The following is a 21,983-nucleotide window of genomic DNA, read 5'->3' as shown; positions in this document are numbered from 1 at the left end:
ACTGTCTGTCATTTGTTAGTATCTATTTCTCAACATAGATAAATAAGGTTTGGTACCTTTTGCTTGTTAAATGTATGCAAATCTGAACAAAGTTAGTGAACTTTTAACTTTCTAAGATGGAGAATTGTTCATAAATAAACTATTTTACCTACAGAGACCTCTGATATTATATGTCTCTTGATGGAAGTACCCAATACCACCGATGAAGTTTTCTTGTGAAAAAATCAAATGTGAATCTTATCATTACTTAGATCTAAGTACCAATATGTGAAAAATATAGGAGACAAGGAAGGTGGTAAATAATTCTGAGATTGGAAGACTACATAAAAAAAGACTTGTTCCCTTCAACAGATAGACGGCAGGGAAAGAACGAGTAGAGAAAGGAGTAGAGAACCTGTAGATTAAAAGACATTTAAGGGGCATATGAACCTGGTCCAGTGTATGACTCTTACCTAAATCCTGATGGAGTAAACTATACAAAATTTTGTTTTTGAGACAAATATTTGAATACAGGTTGACTATTTGATGTCATTAAGGAGAAATTATGAATTATCTTTGTATAAAAATATTGTCGTGGGGTTTTTTTTGAGTCCTTATCTTTTAAGATACATCCTAAAGTATCTGTGGGTAAAATTATATGACATATCATAGGAGTATATGATTTAGAAAACAGATTAAAATATAAAAGGATAAAATATGATCTTATATTTTGTGACTCACTTCCTCATGGATGTCTTTCTACCCAGTAAGTATAGGCCTATCTAAGTTTTAATGGCTACATAGTATTCTGTTACCTGTATGTACTATAGTTTGTTTAGTTTCTTGTTGAACATTTATGCTCTTTGACTTTTTTTCCTGTTTAAGATTCTTATTTTTTGGTTTCTTTTTTTTTTTTTGAGACAGAGTCTTGCTCTATTATCCAGGCTGGAGTGCAGTGACATGATCTCAGCTTACTGCAGCCTCCACCTTCTGGGTTCAAGCTATTCTCCTGCCTCAGCCTCCTGAATAGCTGGGATTATAGGCGCGCACCACCATGCCTGGCTAATTTTTGTATTTTTAGTAGAGACAGGGTTTGGCCATGATGGCCAGGCTGGTCTTGAACTCCTGACCTTGAGTGATCTGCCCGCCTTGGCCTTGCAAAGTGCTGGGGTTATAGGCATGAGCCACTGCATCTGGCCCTGTTTAAGGTTCTGATGAGTATTCTTATAGGTATACTGTGTTTCATTTAATTGTTTCCTAAGGATAAATTTATAGAAATAACATTACTTGGTAAAAAATATATATATTTTAAAAACTGTATTAGTTTCCTGTTGTTGTCAAAAAATTTCCAGAAATTTAGTGGCATTAAACAATACAAATTAATCATTGTACCGTTCTGGAGATCAGAAGATATGGGTCTTACTAGGCTTCACTAGGCTAAAATCAAGGTTTTGGCAGGGCTGTGTTCCTCTATGGAGGTTCCAGGGGACCAGAGAAACTGTTTTACAGTAGTTATTTTAAGGGAATGAAAGTGAAGATGGGGTTGGGCAGTCAAAGAGGCTATTACTTTTCATTTTTGGCCTTTCAGTAGTTTGAATTTTTTTATCATATACATGTATTACTTTAATTTTTAAAAAGTAAAAGGCAAGTGTGATTCAGTCTCTGTAATTTAGATCAATTTACAGCAAACTAGGGTGGTCTCATGTATCGTCTTACTCACAGTGACCACTCGATTATTCCAAGAAGGGACAATTTCTAAGACTTGGTTTACACCGAGACTGCCCCTGATTTTAAGGATACCTTAGATCAAACTCTAGGAAGGCAGTTTCATTTTGGCCTTGCAGCTACCTGGGTCATTTTCCAAGCCCATGGCCTCCTGGAGTCTTCGCCTAGCTGTAGGTTATCTTTGTGGCTATTATTTCACTATAATTATACAGGGAAGATTTATTGAGGGATTTCTGTGTACCAGCCATGGTTCTCAGCACTTTGTGTTAACTCTTACTCCTGACAGTAACTCTACAGAGGTTCTGCTGTTACCCAGTTTTACATGAGGGAAACAAGGCCAGAGGACACAGTTAGAAAATGGCAAAGTGGGGATTAGAAAATGGCAAAGTGGGGATTAGAAACTAGGCAGTTTGACTCCAGAGTCTGTGCCCCTGTCCAATTGGCTCCACTGCTGGGGAAGAGGCTTCTGAAGCAGCAGGACCATCTGCTGTGCCGTGTGTAATGGCAGTCTGTCTTCCTGGTGTGATGTTGTGTTCTACTCTGCATTTTCATGTCTTTCCTTATACAGGTCTCAAAATCATTTACTTTTTTTTTTTTTTGGTACGCAGTCTCACTTTGTTGCCCAGGCTGGAGTGCAGTGGCACAATCTCCACTTACTGTAACTTCTGCCTCTCAGGTTCAAGTGATTCTCCTGCCTCAGCCTCCCGAGTAGCTCGGATTACAGGCACATGCCACCACAGCTGGCTAATTTTTGTGTTTTTAGTAGAGATGGTGTTTCACCATGTTGGCCAGGCTCTTCTTGAACTCCTGACCTCAGGTGATGCACCCACCTAGGCCTTCCAAAGTGCTGGGATTACAGGCGTGAGCCACTGCACCTGGCCTTATGTTTTTTCATGATGCAAATTAGCTCAATTACATAAACCAGGAAAATCCAGCTGGTGATCCCTGAGCCTGACCTATGTGCCTTTCAGTGAACTGAACTTGCCACAGCTATATTTACTGTCTAATGAGATGCTGTCACACAGACCCCATCATAGCACAGTTCCTGAGTTACACCTTTACATATTGTAATGTCCTTCTTGTGAAAAAAGATACAGATTCCAAAAGTCTGAGAGACCAATCTTGGTTATAAAGGGGAAAAATGGTCATGGGTTTTTAAAATTTGTTTTGTCTTAATAGCATAATTTCAGATTTACATTTCTAAATGAATAATTGCTTATATAAAGCAGTTTTGAGTAACAACGTAAAACACTATCTATTTGGAGTGATTCCTGTACCCACTTCTGAAGGCAAGTTTTGAAAAGTACTAGAAGACACTTCATTGAGAATATTATTAAACATGCCTGTAGTTCTACCACCTGAACACAATTGCTTATTAACACATTAATGTTTTGGACTTTTTAATACATATTTTTCACTTGTTCTAGTAATTATGCTACAGATTGTTTGATCATTTTTTTTTCAGCATGTCATCAAAGTGAGTGAGCAAAGTGCTTATCATTGCCACATATTAATAAAAAATGGAAGAGGCAGTTCAGATAACCTCTGCCTTTGATGAGGTGATAGTGGGTGACCCAGCAGTGAGTTTTTCTTTCAGTCTATTGGTGATAGTGGGTGACCCAGCAGTGAGTTTTTCTTTCAGTCTATTTTCTTTTCTTCCTTAGGCTTTGGCCAGCATAAGCCATGTAGCTCATGTTACTATTACAACGAAAACAGCTGATGGAAAGTGTGCATACAGGTATAGTGCTGACTTCTTTTATTCATATATATTAATCCTGAATGTATTTTTTGCCTGGATCTCAGAGTAATCCTGTCTCAACACCAGTGTTATCTTTTTTGGCAGAGATCTTGGGTACATTTTCTTTTCTCCCTATTGATAAATTGATAATCCACGACGATGATTATTAGGTGATACTCTTATTTCATGGATTCTTAAAAGATATGATATAACATATTACAAGTGCCTAGCCAGGTGTCTGTTACACATAGGTGTTCTAAGTAAATGGTAGCTGCTGATGTAATTTCTGCCCCTTTGCCCTTCAGTTCGGGTATTGCTTTGGACTGATTAGAGGGCTGTGGCTGGGATACTAAAGGTTCATGTTTCCTTAGCTGGCTCCTGAGCCACCAGCTCCCACCACCTGTGTATGCCTGTGCTGGTTTGCTTTCCCACAAGTAGCTGCTGGCTATCTGTTATGCTGGCACAGTTTTCAGAAGCTGATGAATGGCCTTGGAACAGAACAAAAACGGGATTCAGGATAACAAAATCGCACCTTTGTTTTTGTAAGCACTGGCCATTCACTAGTTGAAGACTGGTAGGAGTACCAAATTCATGCCAAAATAAAAAGATAATTTTTAAAAATCACACAGATTGTTTGTAGATTAAAAGGGAAAGTAGGCTGGGTATAGTGACTTTGCCTGTGACTTTGGGAGGCTGAAGTGGGAGGATTGCTTGAAGTCAGTTTGAGACCAGCCTGAGAAACAGAGCAAGACCCCATCTCTACAGAAAATTTTTAAAAAATTAGTTGGGTATGGTGATGTACATCTGTAGTCTTAGCTACTCCAGAGGCAGGAAGATTGCTTGAGCCCAGCAGTTTGAGGCTGCAGCAAGCTATGATTACACCACTGTACTCCACCCTTAAAAAATAAATACATAAAAAAGGGAAAATATCTTCAACAAAGGGTAGTTCTGTCTGTTTCTCAGTCTTCCTCAACAGATAAATGTGTGAAGTAATGGAAGGTGGAAATTTCAGAGTACACAACATTAATGCTAGGGGTGTCTGGCTCTCTATGAATTATAATTGCCCTAGATCTAGATGGGCTGATAATATTAGAATCCCCTGTCACTAACTGAAGAGAGAGTTGTGAGTTAGTGCCTTCCTAGATAGCCTAGATTATAGTATGCCCCTGCATACTACAATGGCTCCCCTTCCATAGCAGGATGAAATAGACTCATTATCTTGGCAACCAGCCCCTTCCAATGTGCTCTCAGTCTGCCTTTCCAGCCCCGTCTCTCTGCCTATTCCCAGCTGCCATGTATTCTAAAGCCTCTATGCTTTCATTTTTGTTTTTGCCTTCCTGGATGGTCTTTCCTGCTGTCTCCACCTGAAACTATTCCTCTCTATAAAGAACAGATGAATTGCCAGCTCTCTGGGATGCTTTTACTCACCCTCACTCCCACCAGGCTGAATGGACCCTTCTATAGATCACTTAGCATATTGTTCTACAGTTAGGTAAAAAGTCTATGCATCACTAGATGAAGAGCTTTCTCTTTTTTTAATTTAATTTTTTTTTGACACGTCATCTCCCTGTGTCACCCAGGCTGGAGTGCAGTGGTGCGATCTTGGTTCACTGCAAGCTCCGCCTCCTGGGTTCACACCATTCTCCTGCCTCAGCCTCCTGAGTAGCTGGGACTATAGGCACCTGCCACCATGCCCCGCTAATTTTTTGTATTTTTAGTAGAGATGGGGTTTCACTGTGTTAGCCAGGATGGTCTTGATCTCCTGACCTCGTGATCCACCCGCCTTGGCCTCCCAAAGTGCTGGGATTACAGGCGTGAGCCACCGCACCCGGCCCCAAGACCTTTCTTTATTACAAGGGCTTCTACAGACCTGACACATGGTAGCTCCTCAATAAATAATTGCAGAATTACTGAAAAATTTTACTGTTAACTTAGGCAGTGGCAAAACCATTGTTTGGTAGCTTAGAACTCAGCAAGTAAATAGGAACATTTGCTAGAAAAACAGATATTTTTAAAAATCCAATTCAAGGACTGGGTGTGGTGGCTCATGCCTGTAATCCCAGCACTTTGGGAGGCCGAGGCAGGCGTATCTAGGAGTTCGAGACCAGCCTGACCAACAGGGTAAAACTCCGTCTCTACTAAAAATACAAAATTAGCCGGGTGTGGTGGTGGGCATCTGTAATCTCAGCTACTTGGGAGGCTGAGGCAGGAGAATCTCTTCAACCCTGGTAGGCGGAGGTTACAGTGAGCTGAGATTGCGCCATTGCACTCCAGCCTGGGAAACAAGAGCAAAACTCCATCTCAAAAAAAAAAAAAAAAAATCAAATTCAAATGATTATGGAAGTAGTGGAGAGATAAACAGGAAAATGATAAATAATTAAGACAATATATAATATGGCTATATTTTAATCTGTTGTTGGTATGGTTTTCTTTTTTCCCCTTGGGATTAGTATCTATCTCTCTACTGGATATTAATTTGTTATATTTTCTCATTAGAGCAAGTTACTCGGATGGAAAACTGAAAGGTCCTCCTAAACCATGTGCTGGCAATCAAGGGACCCAGATCACGGTAAGAATGGTACATGGGAGCATAAATTGTTGAAGCTTTGTTTGTATAAATATTGGAATAAAAATTAAAATTGAGTTTTCAGGGTAATAATAAAATGAATTTGCACTAGTCAATGCAGATCCCAAGATATCATCCTCTAAGCAAGATAAATGACTATTGGCTTTTGTGGCATGGCAGCCTGCGACCTCCTTGTCTTTTTTAAGGGCTAGGAGATTCTTCACTGGGATGGCAAAAATCAATGGCAGGGTAGTTGGTATTGAAAGAAGATTAAGCTTGACCCCAGAGGCGTGGGTTAGAGCCCAGCCTTATCACTCAGTGGTTGTATGTCGAGAGGCAAGTCACTTAACATCCCTTAACCCCAGTTTTCTCATCTATCAAATGAAGCAAAGAATACTTGCCCTCTTGACTTAAAGGGTGTCTGATGAGACATATGACTATATCATTAGCTGGGAGAAAGTCCATCATGCTGCCTATGTATAGTGCCTCAAGTTGGTCTCTTTCCCTTCTGTGATTCCACAAAGCACCCTGCTGTCATGTTATGCATCCTGCCCCTCCACCCAAGTCCCATCTAGAGCATATCTTCTCGAAGTCCACTGTAACCTGCCTAATCCTGGGTGTGACGAGGCAGGCAGGAGGCAGAAAAAAATGTGTGTTTTGCAATACATGTTAAGAGAGATCTTGGGCTGGGCACAGTGGCTCACACCTGTAATCTTAGCACTTTGGGAGGCCAAGATGGGCGGATCGTCTGAGATCGGGAGTTCGAGACCAGCCTGACCAAGATGGAGAAACCTTATCTCTACTAAACATACAAAATTAGCCAGGTGTGGTGGCGCGTGCCTATAATCCCAGCTACTCAAGAAAGCTGAGGCAGGAGAATTGCTTGAACCTGGGAGGTGGAGGTTGCAGTGAGTCGAGATCGCGGCCCTGCACTCCAGCCTGAGCAACAAGAGTGAGACACGGTCTCAAAAAAAAAAAAAAAAAAGAAAGAGAGAGAGAGATCTTATACCATAGTGACCACAGTGTGATTTCCAAGAACTTCAAATGATCTAAGAAATTTTGTGATTATTATTAGCTTGAAAAATATCTTTTTTTTTGAGACAAAGTCTCAGTCTGTTGCCCATGCAGAAGTACAGTGGCGTGATCTCAGCTCACCGCAATCACTGCCTCCTGAGTTCAAGCAGTTGTCCTGCCTCAGCCTCCTGAGTAGCTGGGATTACAGGCATGTGTCACCATGCCTGGCTCATTTTTGTAGTTTTAGTAGAGACAGGGTTTCACCATGTTGGCCAGGCTGGTCTCGAACTCCTGACCTCAGATGACCCACCCACCTTGGCCTCCCAAAGTGCTAGGATTACAGACGTGAGCCACTGCACCCGGCCTGTCTTTGAATACCATGTGAAATTATACTTCTCAGTTTACATACGTGTCCCACTAAATCATGTACTGTTGTGAGCAAGATCATGCTTTGTCTTCATATTTTCTGCACAAAGCAAAGACCCTGACACAAAGATGGCCCCCAGTGCATAGATGAGAAATCTGTGAATGAATGTGGGAGGCAGGAAAAATGTCCTTTAATTCTTCTGTTAATGCTATATTATCCCTGGCCTCAGTCAGTTCTTAGAACTGAGCGGTTGGTAAATATAATTGGATTCACTATCTTAAGACTTAGCTTTTGCTAGGACATCTTGGGTTGTATTTTCATATACTTCTATGAATTTACAAGAAAAATTGATCTTCTGTTCAGGTGGAGGACCTTTTTTACAACATAGCCACGAGGAGAAAAGCTTTAAAAAATCCAAGTGAAGAATATGGGAAAATTTTGGAGATTGTTGGCAGGTACAGTCCAAAATCTGGGAGTGGGTCTCTGAGATTTGTCACCAAGGTAATATGTTCTAGTGTTCATAAATTGTGAACAGTTGCTGAGCTAGATGGTGAAAAGTAAAACTAATTTCTAGTCAAGGTTTAGCCACCAATTTTGCACTTTCTCTCATCTCCCCAGGAAAGAGCAATTGGTCTTTAGATCAATGAGAGCTCTTTGATGGCAGCAAAACAAACTGACTCTAGCCAACTTGAGCTAAAAAGAAATTTAGTGGAAGGCTAGGAGTTACAACATGAAGTGTGTGCAGTTGCCCCTTGGAGAGACTAAGAACCAGGGTGCCTCTAGGACTTAATGTCATTACTGTACACCAATTGTTTTCATTCTTTTCCTGACTTTGCTCTCGAGTCAGTTTACTTAACAGTGCATTTGATGATCATGTGCCCATATCTATGGGGAGAAGGTTTCTTGATTGGCAGTCTTACTAAGGGTGCATATCAAATAGAATGGAATACAGGTAGTTTCCCAAAGGAAGATGAGAGGCTGTTACCAGAAAAAGGAGAAGGGATTCAGGACAGATGAAAACATTATATCCATGATAGACTTACTCTGCTGGTACACATGGTACAGATGGCTTCAGTATAGGCTCTCCGAACCCACATATCATTGATTGTGATATATAATATATATATATATGTATTTCTAAAAAAATCTAAAATGAGTCAAACATTTCACCTCAATATATATATATTTTGAGACAGAATTTCACTCTTGTTGCCCAGGCTGGAGTGCAATGGTGCAATCTCAGCTCACTGCAACCTCTGCCTCCTGGGTTCAAGCGATTCTTCTGTCTCAGCCTCCCGAGTAGCTGTGATTACAGGCACATGCCACCATGCCCAGCTATTTTTTTTTTTTTCTTTTTAGTAGAGAGGGGGTTTAATTATGTTGGTCAGGCTGGTCTTAAACTCCTGACCTCAGGTGATCCACCTACCTCAGCCTCCTAAAGTGCTGGGATTACAGGCGTGAGCCACCATGCCTGGCCATTTTTCGAAATTTCTTTTTTTTTTTTTTTTTTTCTGAGACAGAGTTTTACTCTTGTTGCCTAGGCTGGATGGAGTACCATGGTGTGATCTCAGCTCACCGCAACCTCTGCTTCCCAGGTTTAAGCGATTTGCCTGCCTCAGCCTTCTCGAGTAGCTGGGATTACAGGCATACGCCACCATGCCCGTCTAATTTTGTGTTTTTAGTAGAGATGGGGTTTCTCCATGTTGGTCAGGCTGGTCTCGAACTCCTGACCTCAGATGATCTGCCCACCTCGGCCTCCCAAAGTGCTGGGATTACAGGCATGAGCCACCACACCTGGCCCATTTTTCAGTATTTCTAAAAAAATCTAAAATGAGTCAAACATTTCACCTCAATAAAATGACACAGGTTTATACATCAAGTGTCTTTGCTTTTTCTTGGAATTTTATAAATCAGTGTCAGAATATTCATTACCTCCTAAAAATAAAGGAGTTCTAGTTGACTGTTTTGGTTCTAGGTGTGGTAAAGTGAAACATTGTTATTTAATAAATGCATTTTGCTAGGCACAATTCTTGGGTTCACAAGTTTCCTAGAGGAAAGAGAAACGACTGTCAACCAAGAAAAGGCTGGGAGATAGTGGAATAAGACCCAGGGGCAGGAAGAAGCCAGTGAGAAGGAGGGCGTAATGAGGACTCTTTGAGAGAGAGTAAAAGCAGGGCTTGTTAGAGCTAGCTTCTCAAGGTGTCCTTGAGGCAAACCAGACCTTTGGGACACTCTGAAAATAAAACTGAAAGTGAAAAGATTGTGGGCCGAATGTGGTGGCTCACGCATGTAATTACAGCACTTTGGGAGGACGAGGCGGGCAGATCACCTGAGGTCAGGAGTTCGAGACCAGCCTGGCCAACATGGTGAAACCCTGTCTCCACTAAAAGTACAAAAAAAATTAGCTGGGCCTGGTGGCAGGCGCCTATAATCCCAGCTACTTCGGAGGCTGAGGCACGAGAATCGCTTGAACCCAGGAGGTGGAGGTTGCAGTGAGCCGAGATCGTGCCATTGCACTCTAGCCTGGGCAACAAGAGTGAAACTCTGTCTCAAAAATAAATAACAATAAATAAAAAAGAGATTGTGGTATGATATCCTTGATTCTATCAGCAACCTATAAAAGTAGAGAGGAGCCTGTGTTTTGATTCAGTCACATTTAGCATTTATGTCTCTATGAAGTTTCTGCTGGTTTATTTTTCTGTGGGTAAAATATTAATAGGCTGTATGGAGATATTTTTCTTTATGTGCACCTTTGTTTAGATTACTCAACTCCGCTAACTTATTTAACTAAAATAAGTTAGTTAAATTTATTTTATTTAAATTTAACTCACGCCTGTAATCCCAGCACTTTGGGAGGCCGAGGCGGGTGGATCACGAGGTCAGGAGATCGAGACCATCCTGGCTAACACGGTGAAACCCCGTCTCTACTAAAAAAAAATACAAAAAAACTAGGGGGCTCTGCCATCTAGTGTGTGTTTTTGGCAACTTTTTTCTTACTCCTTTGTTTTTCTTTTCCAGGTATTCAATACACAATGCAGGCATTAGTTTTTCAGTTAAAAAAGTAAGTTATTGGTTTATGGGAGATGGTTTTGTTTTATGAAAAGAAGAAGGGATTTTTAATAGTTCGCTGGTGGAGATAGGGTTATGATGTTTTAGTCTCAACCGTGAGACAATAAATCCTTGTGTCTTCTGCTGTTTGTTTATCAGCAGGGAGAGACAGTAGCTGATGTTAGGACACTACCCAGTGCCTCAACTGTGGACAATATTCGCTCCATCTTTGGAAATGCTGTTAGTCGGTATGTCGATAACCTATATAAAAAAATCTTTTACATTTCTTATCTTGGTTTATCATTCCATCACATTATTTTGGAACCTTTCAAGATAGTACCTGCCTTAAGAATTTGCTTTAGTCAAATACACAGGCTTGTTTTATGCTTCAGATTTGTTAATGGAGTTCTTATTTCATGTAATCGACACTTCCTGGGTGCATGTAATCTTCTAGATGCTGTGGCGTGAATCATGTGTTCTTTCAAAGTCTTAGTCTTGAAAAAATTTGTAGTGTAGTAGAATTATTTTATCCTCCAATGCTCCTTCTTTTCCTTGTATTTCCAGTATCATCACTTTAGGATTTCACTTATTTATCATTCAACATTTATTAATTGCCTCTGATATTCCAGGCTTTGTGCTAGAAGTTAGGGATATAAAGACAAATAAAATATTTCCTGCCCTTGAAGACCAGATTCGTGTCACTAAATCTTCATTATCAAGAAAAGCAGCCGGGCGTGGTGGCTCACGCCTGTAATCCCAGCACTTTGGGAGGCCGAGGCGGGCGGATCACGAGGTCAGGAGATCGAGACCATCCTGGCTAACACGGTGAAACCCCGTCTCTACTAAAAAAAAAAAAGACAAAAAAACTAGCCAGGCGTGGTGGCGGGCACCTGTAGTCCCAGCTACCCAGGAGGCTGAGGCAGGAGAATGGCGTGAACCTGGGAGGTGGAGCTTGCAGAGTGAGCCGAGATCGTGCCACTGCACTCCAGCCTGAGCGACAGAGTGAGATTCTGTCTCAAAAAAAAAAAAAAAAAAAAAAAGAAAAACGTAAGAGGGGAAGGTGCTTGCATTATGGATTCCTCATAGTGCTCCTCTCTGCATATAAAAACCACCATTTCCATCATAGATTCCTAGCTGTCTCAGGACTTTATAAAGCCCAAAGTGCCTATATCATAATCTGAGGGAAAAATACTGAGACCCTTCCATATATGGGAGGTATATGGATGAGACAGCTCCTGTTTTCACTTTTCCCAGAAATCTGAAAAGCAGCAGCAGTCATTCCAGAGCCCAGTTTCTACTTTGAAGGACAAATTTTTTATTCTTTGAGCTAAGCCGACTAAGGAACAAATAGTTTGCTTTTAATTTACTATTTTCTTTCTAATCGCAAATGAATGAATTTTTTAAAACTGCTCCCAGAGCGAAGGGAGAGCTCTGCTTGTACAGTGTAACTTTTCAGAGCTTCTTTAACTAGATTTTAAGATCAGAATTAGTTGTTGGGAAATCTTAGGGGTTGTACAAGATTAGAAATCCTCTAGAGCAGCATTTCCCAGAGCAGGCTTCCAGAACACTAGCCTCTTGAGGCATTTTGGCAAAAAAGAGTTGCTGGTTCAGTGTGTATGGGAAGTGCTGCAAGCCATACCCTCCGTTGAAGACACTCAGACCACACATTACTGCATAAAAAGCTTCCACCAGCCATTCGGCAAACCCTTATTGAATGTCTGCTATTTCCTGGGTATTGTGCTATATGGTAGGGATATATTAGAAAACGAAGACAAGAAGAAATGATGCTTGCCCTCAGCTGACTTTTCAGTTGGAAAGACACATGAAATAATTATGCCATTCATTAGCAGATTGTCCTTGATGCCTCAATGGAAAAATAAAGGACATGATGGGAAACTCTGTAGGGTCAGAGAAAGGGATCGTTAGAAAAGGTTCTTTGAAAGAAATAATTTTTGAAATGTGAAGGATAAATAGGAATTAACTAGGTACCAATAGGTTAAGAGTAGAGCTTTCCAGACAGGGACTAGTTCTTCGGAAGGTCTCCAGACAGAAATAAGTGTTGCTTGTCTGAGGACGTCTTTTTCGCTTATTAACCTTCCCTCCCCAATAGACACTCCTGGGAACACCACACACTGTAGAACCACATTGTGGTGCTATTCAGTATAGTAAGTAATTCAGCGGAGGTAAGTTCTTGGAATCTCACCTTTGGGATCTGGTTACTAAGATACATTGAAGTTTCAGCAAAATAAGGTCTCAGAGCTTGGACTCATTGTTCTGTTTTAGCAATTAGAGCAGTACCTGGCACATAGCACAGGTGCTTGAAAGCACTGACCGAGTAGGGTAGGTGGGTGGGTAGGTGGGTGGGTGGATGGATGGATGGATGGATGGATGGATGGATGGATGGATGGGTGGATGGATGGGATGGTGGCTGGGTGAATGAATGAACAGACAAATGGATGGATGAATGGACAGGCACAGGAGGACCTCAAATGGACCAAGTCTCCGGGGCCCTCATTTCACAAAGTTAGTTTATGGGAAGGAACTTTGTGTTTTTAAATTCTGATTCTTTTGTAATGTTTGAGTTTTGAGTATTTCCAAAAGCTTCGGAATCTCTTTTCTAACCAGAGAACTGATAGAAATTGGATGTGAGGATAAAACCCTAGCCTTCAAAATGAGTGGTTACATATCCAATGCAAACTACTCAGTGAAGAAGTGTATCTTCTTACTCTTCATCAACCGTAAGTGAAAAAGAACCACATGGGAAATCCACTCACAGGAAACACCCACAGGGAATTTTATGGGACCATGGAAAAATTTCTGATCCATAGGTTTGATTAAACATGGAGAAACCTCATGGCCAAGTTTGGTTTTATTGGGAAGCATGTATAATTTTTGTCCTAAGTCTGTGCTTAGCCCTCCCACATGTGCTCATTGCTGGTTGACTGTTGGAGTCTGGTTCTCACCTCTAAGAGGAAGTCCAGGAGAGGGCATAACAGGCTCCTGTGAGCCAGCACACCTTCCTCACCTGATGGTGTCAGAGTCTTTACAAGCAAATCCTAGCCAGAACATTGCTGGAAGAGATCAAGGGCCACTATTTGAAATTGCACAGCAGGACGCGGAAAAGGAGTACCTTAGGTATAGGCATTGTCATTAAAGAAATTGCTAAGATACTTGAGATTTTCCTTTTTAAAGAATGAGCTTTATGATACAAAGAGGAGTTCTAAAAATTAGGGAGGAAATTAACTAAATTAATTAGGATATTTCTCAGATTCCTTTACAGTTTTTATCTCTCTGCTGACATAGTGTTTACATGATTGTTATTTACTAAACAAATGCTATTTTATATTCTGCTCCTTATAACTTAATTGTTTATTACAAGGTTTTGGTGGTGACCTAGCAACAACAACTAATCTCAAACACAGTCTGAATTTTTCGTTTTCCATCCAGAAATAAGATGAATCTTTCCATTTCTGTGTTTTCAGTTTTCATCATTTTTATCTTATAGATTACTTATCTTTATTGTTTTAAAGCATTTAATAATAATTTTACAGTTTTTGTTTTGTTTGCTATTGGAAATGGAATATTCCCTTCTTCCATTTAGAGTGCTAACCAGTCGTAAATGTCTCAAAATATGCAGTTTTACAGCAGTTATTCAAAGCAATACAGGAACAGTAAGGACAGAGCCAATCATTTTACAAACACATTCTGTTAAACTGATGTCTATTAGCAGGGATTTTCCTATTTTGTTAGGAAGGACTTACCCCTGACATATAACAAAGATTGTGTTAATCAAGGCTCAGAAAATGTTTTTCAGTAGTTTTTTTCCTAACCATGAAGAATAACTGCTTTGTAACACACATGCTGGCTATAAAGCAGACAAAAAATTCAATGTAGGTGCTCTCTGACTCTCCTCTGTCCGTGTTTCTGATGGGGCTGCTTACCACAGCCCTGCATTGTGATTAGCTTATGTGTTCACAATACCAACTTCCCAGTAGCAAAGAAAGGTCGAGCTCTTATGCATGCCATTCATTTATCTACACTGTGCGGGCACACTCAGGTGGCAGAGAAAAAGAACACTTCTTTGGCGCATCTCAAGTTCAGAATTCTCAGCACAGGGGCTCCAGCTGTCCTTTTGTCAGGTGCCCATGCCTGCTCCAGGCCTGTGTGGTCAGGACACATGTTACAGAGTACAGTGACATTAATGGTGGGGCCATGGATGTGGTGAGCACTCAAAGGATGTTAGTCTCTTCATTGATAAAGTCACAACCACTCTTCCTGTTGGAAATAAAAAGATTTGATATATCCTTGTCTACAACAACACAGGACAACAGATAATCAGCAGGTCATCTAAAATCTGTCCAGAGAGAAAGGAGAGCTGTGATTCCTGAAAATACATCTTCCTCTGATTTTAGTCTTATTTTTTTCTGCCTTTATTGCTTTCTATCCTCTCCAAACTAGCCTCATTTCTTAAATTACCTTGAATATGCATTGACACTTGTACTGCCCGAAATTCTGGAAAACTCATTATGGCTACTCCACCGTCAGAACTTCCTGAGCAAAGTTAGTTGCTCTCTCGGCTCACTTTTTAGCACACATACCTCTATAATAGTGCTGGCCACTTGGGGTTGGAATTGCTTTATTTATCAGCATGTTGTCTCCCAGCACTTGGTGTGTGTGATATCCAGTATGTATTTGCCAAATGAAAAGTCTGAGGGCTGACATCATACTTCGCACTGTGCCCAGCAAGAGCACAGTTAGTCCACATGAGCTAATGGGGGCAAAGGGAAGTGAGGAGGGAGAATGTATTGCCTTATCATGTTTTCTGTTACTTGATTGAAGTAAAACAGTCCCAAGCTGATAGTAAGATACTGGGCTGGGAAGTGGTGACAGGTAAAGGTGCACCTTTCTTCCTGGGGATGTGATGTGCGTATCGCTACAGAAATGTTTTTCCTGAGGTGATTTCATGACTTCGTATGAATGTACACCTGTGACCTCACCCCTCAGGACAGTTTTGAACTGGTTGCTTTCTTTTTATTGTTTAGATCGTCTGGTAGAATCAACTTCCTTGAGAAAAGCCATAGAAACAGTGTATGCAGCCTACTTGCCCAAAAACACACACCCATTCCTGTACCTCAGGTAATGTAGTACCAAACTCCTCAACCAAGACTCACAGGTAACAGATGTTCTCTCAGGCTCTCCTCTTTGAAAGAGATGAGCATGCTAATAGTACAATCAGAGTGAATCCCATACACCACTGGCAAAAGGATGTTCTGTCCCTTCTTACAGGTACAAGGCACAATTTTTCTTCATTTATTCACTAATTTAGCAGAACCTCACTAAGAGCCTCCTATATGCCAGGCTCTGTTAGCAATAAAAAAAGGAATGCCATGCCTCAGCCCATCAGGAGGTGCTGACAGCTTGTGGGCAGAGTGGAAACAGATGTGCTCTGAAGGCTCTAACTATTACTTCTGCTGGGGTCAGTTGGGAAGCCACAACAGCTACTGTTTTTCTTCCATAAAAGACAATCAGCCGGGCATGGTGGCTCACACTTGTAAATCCCAGCACTTTGGGAGGCTGAGGTGGGTGAATCACAAGGTCAGGCGATCGAGACCAGCCTGGCCAACATGGTGAAACCCTGTCTCTACTAAAAATACAAAAATTAGCCAGGCATGGTGGCGGACACTTGTAGTCCCAGCTACTCGGGAGGCTGAGGCAGGAGAATCACTTGAACCTGGGAGGTGGAGGTTGCAGTGAACTGAGATTGTACCACTGCACTGCAGCCTAGGTGACAGAGCGAGAGTCCGTCTCAAAAAAAAAAAAAAAAAAAGACTATGTCCTGCTCTGTGGAGGTTCTTGTCTTAAAATATCCACTGTTGATTGCCCAGATGTTGATGTAATTAGTTTAGCAGTCATACAGTTTAGCACTTGCATTAAATAGACCAAACCCCATAGTAGGTATTTGAAATACAGAATAAATGTGAGGTACCCCTGCTCTAAAGGAATTTACAGTCCAGAGCTGACTTATGGAGTATTTCTTTGTATTATTTCTGGCTCTGCTACTAATTTGTCTATTTCATGTCCTAATTATCCTAATTTATCATTGTTTTCATTTTGATTGAAAGGGGGAGAGCATAAAAATTGTGGTTAAAGGTAGTTTTATTTTATTTTATTTTTGAGATGGAGTCTTGCTCTGTTACCCAGGCTAGAGTACAATGGCACAATCTCGTCTCATTGCAACCTCTGCCTCCCAGGTTCAAGCAATTCTCCTGCCTCAACCTCCCGAGTAGCTGGGATTACAGGTGTGCACCACCACGCCCAGCTAATTTTTGTATTTTTAGTAGAGATGGATTCTACCGTGTTGGCCAGGCTGGTCTCGAACTCCTGACCTCAGGTGATCCTCTCACTTTGGCCTCCTGAAGTGTTAGGATTACAGGCCTCAGCCACTGCACCTGGCCTAAAGTTAGTTTTAATCAGGGTCCAAACAGGAGATAGAAACCATGCAACAATTTGAATAGATGAATAAAGAATTACAAACTGGAGATTAGAGTAATAGAGAATAGAGTAATAAGACATAGGAACAGCAGATATAAAGAACAACCATTTCCTCCTAGGGCTGAGATAGCATCCCCTCACCACACTCCCCCACATACTGTCTGAGATGCATACCTTGTTGAAGAGAACTAACTGGCTTGCTGCGAGGTAAAGTCAATGAGGCTCTCCCCAGTACCACTCTGAGGGGATGCTGGGAAAAACTGCCCGTGAGAAGAGTACACGTGCTGCTGGCCACTTGTGCTAAAGAACTTGAAGTCTGATAGGAGTGTACCCTAACCTGGCATAGAAACCCCTTTCTCCTGCTGAGTCCCTCTGGCACCTTCTACTGGCAAAGCTTCACATTGCAAACCTCCATTATCACAGAGCAAGCAATGAAAGATGGACTCGGAGCTGAGGCAATAAATTGATAGCTAGCATAGTCTCTAAACTGATTTTTACGACTACATTTTATGGATAGAAAGTGTTCTTGCATATATTGTTTCCTCACATAATAGAGGACTTACTTATTCATGGTTGCAGATGAGAAAACAGATCCTAAGAAGTTAAGTGACTTGCCCAAGGTCACACAAGAAATTCCACTAGTTCTAAAATGAGAGTAATTACAGTTAACATATGTGGCAGGTACATATAAAGCACTTGGCATGAATTTTTTTTTTTTTTTTTTTGAGATGGAGTCTTGCTCCGCCGCCAGGCTGGAGTACAGTGGTGCGATCTCGGCTCACTGCAACCTCTGAGTCCCTGGTTGAAGGGATTCTCCTCCCTCAGCCTCCTGAGTACCTGGGATTACAGGCATGTGCCACCAACTAATTTTTGTATTTTTAGTACAGACGTGGTTTCATCATGTTGGCCAGGATGGTCTCGATCTCTTGACCTCATGATCCACCTGCCTCGTACTCCCAAAGTGCTGGGATTACAGGCCTGAGCCACTGCACCCAGCCAGTTGGCATTAATTTAATTCCCACCATAAACCTGTGATATAGGTAATTCTGTTATGTCCACTTTACAAATGAAGAAATTGAGGCAAAGAAAGATGATGTAACTTAATGCAAAGCTACACAGCTCTAAAGTAGTAGGGCCAATATTTGAACACACTCAGACTCGATCCTGAGGTTTTGACCACTATGTCATCTGGCCTCCTCAAATCTTCTGGCCACCACATAAACCATATGTGCCATATGTGGGCTTTTTCTCCCCCTCCCACTATCTAAGGTAATTGTTCTCTTTTATTTTCCTGCCAGTTTAGAAATCAGTCCCCAGAATGTGGATGTTAATGTGCACCCCACAAAGCATGAAGTTCACTTCCTGCACGAGGAGAGCATCCTGGAGCGGGTGCAACAGCACATCGAGAGCAAGCTCCTGGGCTCCAATTCCTCCAGGATGTACTTCACCCAGGTCAGGGCGCTTCTCATCCAGCTGCTTCTCTGGGGCCTTTGAAATGTGCCCTGCCAGACATGAGAGCCCAGATGTTTGCCTGTTACTTAGGAACTTTCTTTGCAAGTATTACCTTGATAGTTTTAACATTTTCTTCTTTGAACCTAGTTATAAAGGTATTGTGCTGTTGTTCCTAGGCTTAGAGTCATAAGGTCTGAGCTCACTTCCTCACTTTGCCTCCATCTGGAACCTTAGACCAACTTCCTAGGAAAACGAGCTGTCTGAAAACAGAATAGGGTGCCTCTTCAATGCACTCTTCACTTTAGATGTTCAGGAGGAGGTTACTCCTACCTACACATGGCACAGTGGAGGGGCTGGACCCCAGGGAGGCAGTGGGAAGAGTGGAAAGAGCGGAGGCTCTACTGTTGGACAGACCTGGGTTACCAGCTGTGCGAGTAACCTTCCCTGGCCTCCATGTCCCCCTCAGTAATGGAGGAATGGATCATCCCCACATCCAGGGACAGTTACAAGCAGTCAGTGAACAGAAAGTCTCTGGTACGGCTTCTAAGTACTTCTTATTCTAAGTCACTTCACTTACCTGAGTTCTCAGTTTTCCTGTCTATAAGATAAGCAGGTTGGATAAAATGCTCTCCAATATACTCCTGGTTCTGAGATGATGTGATTGTGAACAGCCCTTTAATCATGGTGAAGATGTTCATCATAAGCACACTGAAACTACAAAATAGAAATATAAATATTTTCTGCATTAAATTATGCTGGATCCTAGAAGCAGAAACTGAACTTCTGTGAGACCCTGCTTCACAGAAAACTTAAAATTCCCAAGCAGATGAATGCTTCTCAGAAGGACACTCACAGTTACCTACCTGGAAAGAATCTAGATGGAAGTGGCATGGGCACCAAGCGGTGAGATTAAACCCAGCTAGAGCAACCCCACCAACCTTGGACCCCCCAATACCTGGAGATTATTGATGCAAAGAGGAAGGTTCTTACTGGTGAGACCTGAAAGGGATATGTGACAGACCTGAAAGGGATATGTGGCAGGTGGGAGGAAGAAGTTCTGTCTGGAAACCAACCCTTGTTCCTCCATTATTGATTGACTCCTGCTACCAACATGAGCCCTGGGTCTTACAGAGGCCTTAAGTCCCTATGCCTTCTAGTGCCCATGGATGAGATGAGGCCACACATGCCCCCAGTGGGTTAACGTGTCTAGCGTGAGTAAGGCTCTTGGAGCACTGTGATACACAAGATATACCCAGTAACTGTTAGTTGGTTTGATACCTGTTCCCGTTGCTCACTTAAGCTCAGTGCCCCTTTACTGCTCCTTTTATTCTGCCTCCCTCCGCACATGTGCATTGAGAATCGTATCTGAGACACACTGTGTTGGGTGCCCAGGGATGCAGCATAGATGTTGCTGCCTTCCACAGAAGCGCTTACGGACTACTAGAGAATATGTCCCATGGGAGAGAAAAATAGACTCGGGAGAATAATAGCAGGGGCCATTGTCCTGGACTTGGTCAGTTAGGAAAGGGAGGGAAGAGACATGGAGCCTGGGACCCAAAGGGGAGGGGGAATGAAAAGAGTGTTTCTGGCAGAGGAAATGGCAAGGATAAAGGCCTGGAGGTGCAAGAGAATATGTGTTTGAGGATCTGAAAGTTGAGTGCAATGGGTCCAGTATTCGCTACCCTGGCTGCCATTAGAATTACCTGGGAAACTTAGAAATTTCCAATGTCTGGGCCCTGCCTAGACCAATAAATCATTCTTGGGTAGTGGGGTCTGGGCATCAGGATTGTTTAAAACCCTCCCTAGGTACTGTCATGTGCAGCTGGGGTTAAGCTGTGTTGGAGTCTGAGTATGGATCTGTTAAGACAAGCAGCAGTGGTGGAGTTGAGGCTGCAGAATTCAGGCCAAATAGAAAGGTTTTCATCAGGATATTAAAGAGTTTAGATTTCAATTTGATGGGAATGGGTGGGATCTTGTTTGCATTTTATGAAGAGCTCCCTGGTTGCAATATCAGAATGGACTGGAGAGGAGCAAGATGGAATCCTACAATGATTTGGGAGAAGTGGTGAGGGGCTTGAGACACAGGAAGTAGCCCCATTCACTAATAGTTGAGCATGTAGAATTGCCAAGACCTGGAAATGGTTTGGCTGGTGGGGAGTGGGAAGAAAGTCCCCAAGTGTGAAATGAAGATGGAGAGCACATTGCCTAGCACAGAGTGATTGCCATTTGCTCTGTCCCAGTTGAGGTCCAAGGGGTTTGCCAGAGATCATAGAGTCTGTGGCTTCATGGGGAAAAGAACCTCTCAGCATGCCTCCTTGTCTTATCCTGGGTTAGTCAGATTTATTTTGTTAGATTACATTTTTTTTCTGGTGGAACTCTGCATAAGTCCTGACCAGTGTGTTTTCAGAAGGATCAGAGGGCCTGCCCCTGTCGGTTGGTGCTTGACACCAGCTTGGTTGGCTCCTTGCTGCTCCCTGTTTTCATGGATTATCAGAATACCTTCTCTCCCTGCCAGCAGCAGGTCACACTGGCTCCTGACTTTTTGGCCCATGGAGCCACCATCTTTCTGCTTCTCAGATTGTGCCTTGTACTCCACTGATCATGGCCGGTACATCAGAAGCCCTGGTTTGCAGTGAATGCATTTGGTGTGGAAATGAGGAACCCTGGGGATTCCACACATCATATTTGGTTGCTGTGTTTTTCCTCCAATCTTTCACCATAACAACAATCAACTCAGAAGATTTCTATAACCACTTATGTGGGGGTTTCTCCCCACACACTAAACAAGCAGTCAGTTCCACAGTGGACAGCAGCTGATCTCCTCCAATTTAATTCCAACACTGTCTACTTGGAGATAGCATTAAATCCCACAGTTTGAGGGTGCAGTCCGCTAGACTGCCCCCAGTCTCCTGCTTCAGGCACCAGTCACAAGTCCAGGACTCTAGAAGTTCTGACCAGTTTCAAGTTGGGGTTCCCAAGACCCCCCACTTTATTTTTTATTAATTTGCTGTAGTGGCTCATAGAACTCAGGGAAATGCGTACTTAGTTTTCTGGATTTATTACAAAGATTTAAAAAGATACCAATAAATAGCCAAATAAAGAGATACACAAAGCTAGGTCTGGAAGGGTCTGGAGCGCAGGAGCTTCTGTCCCCATGTACTTGGCTCCCAGCACATGGATGAGTTCTTGTTCATTTTCCTGTCAGCATCAACGTGTTCAGCTCTCCGGAAGCCCGCAAACTCTGTCGTCTTGGGCCTTTTATGGAGACATCGTTAGGCAGGAATGATTGAAACGTGGACAACTGTGTCGAAATATGATTGGACATAAAGGGGTCTAAACTCAGTAAGACCTGTTTGTTCAGATTCTTCTTGGCCTCTCTGTGGCCATTCTTTCCTCCAGGATATGGGGCAGGACCCCTATGGAATGAGTGTCTTATGACCCACAATCAGATTAGAGTCCTGCCTTGGGCAAGTGAAAGGAAAGCAGGAGAAGGTAGAGAAATTCTGTTTCCTAAGAACTTCTGAGGCCTACAGCACCCCAACATTGTAACAAAAGACTATAACAGGACTATGGGAGTTATGAGCTGGAAACCTTGGACAAAA

The 21,983-nt window shown here is 42.2% G+C and overlaps 1 protein-coding gene across 1 annotated transcript in view; it reads left to right on the top strand.

Annotated features, from left to right (window-relative positions):
• Window positions 1-21,983, top strand: part of MLH1 (mutL homolog 1) — a 55,253-nt gene that overhangs the window by 7,347 nt on the left and 25,923 nt on the right. Inside the window, 8 exon segments of the mRNA XM_030930797.1 lie at window positions 3,369-3,442; window positions 5,939-6,011; window positions 7,753-7,844; window positions 10,408-10,450; window positions 10,600-10,685; window positions 13,063-13,175; window positions 15,480-15,573; window positions 18,228-18,381. Of these exon segments, the coding sequence (XP_030786657.1) occupies window positions 3,369-3,442; window positions 5,939-6,011; window positions 7,753-7,844; window positions 10,408-10,450; window positions 10,600-10,685; window positions 13,063-13,175; window positions 15,480-15,573; window positions 18,228-18,381 (729 nt within the window).

This window comes from Rhinopithecus roxellana, chromosome 1 (genome assembly GCF_007565055.1).
Source record: "Rhinopithecus roxellana isolate Shanxi Qingling chromosome 1, ASM756505v1, whole genome shotgun sequence".
In the NCBI taxonomy this organism is placed as follows: Eukaryota; Metazoa; Chordata; class Mammalia; order Primates; family Cercopithecidae; genus Rhinopithecus; species Rhinopithecus roxellana.
The sequence above is the reverse complement of the archived record's forward strand: the minus strand, read 5'-3'. Positions and strand labels throughout refer to the sequence as shown.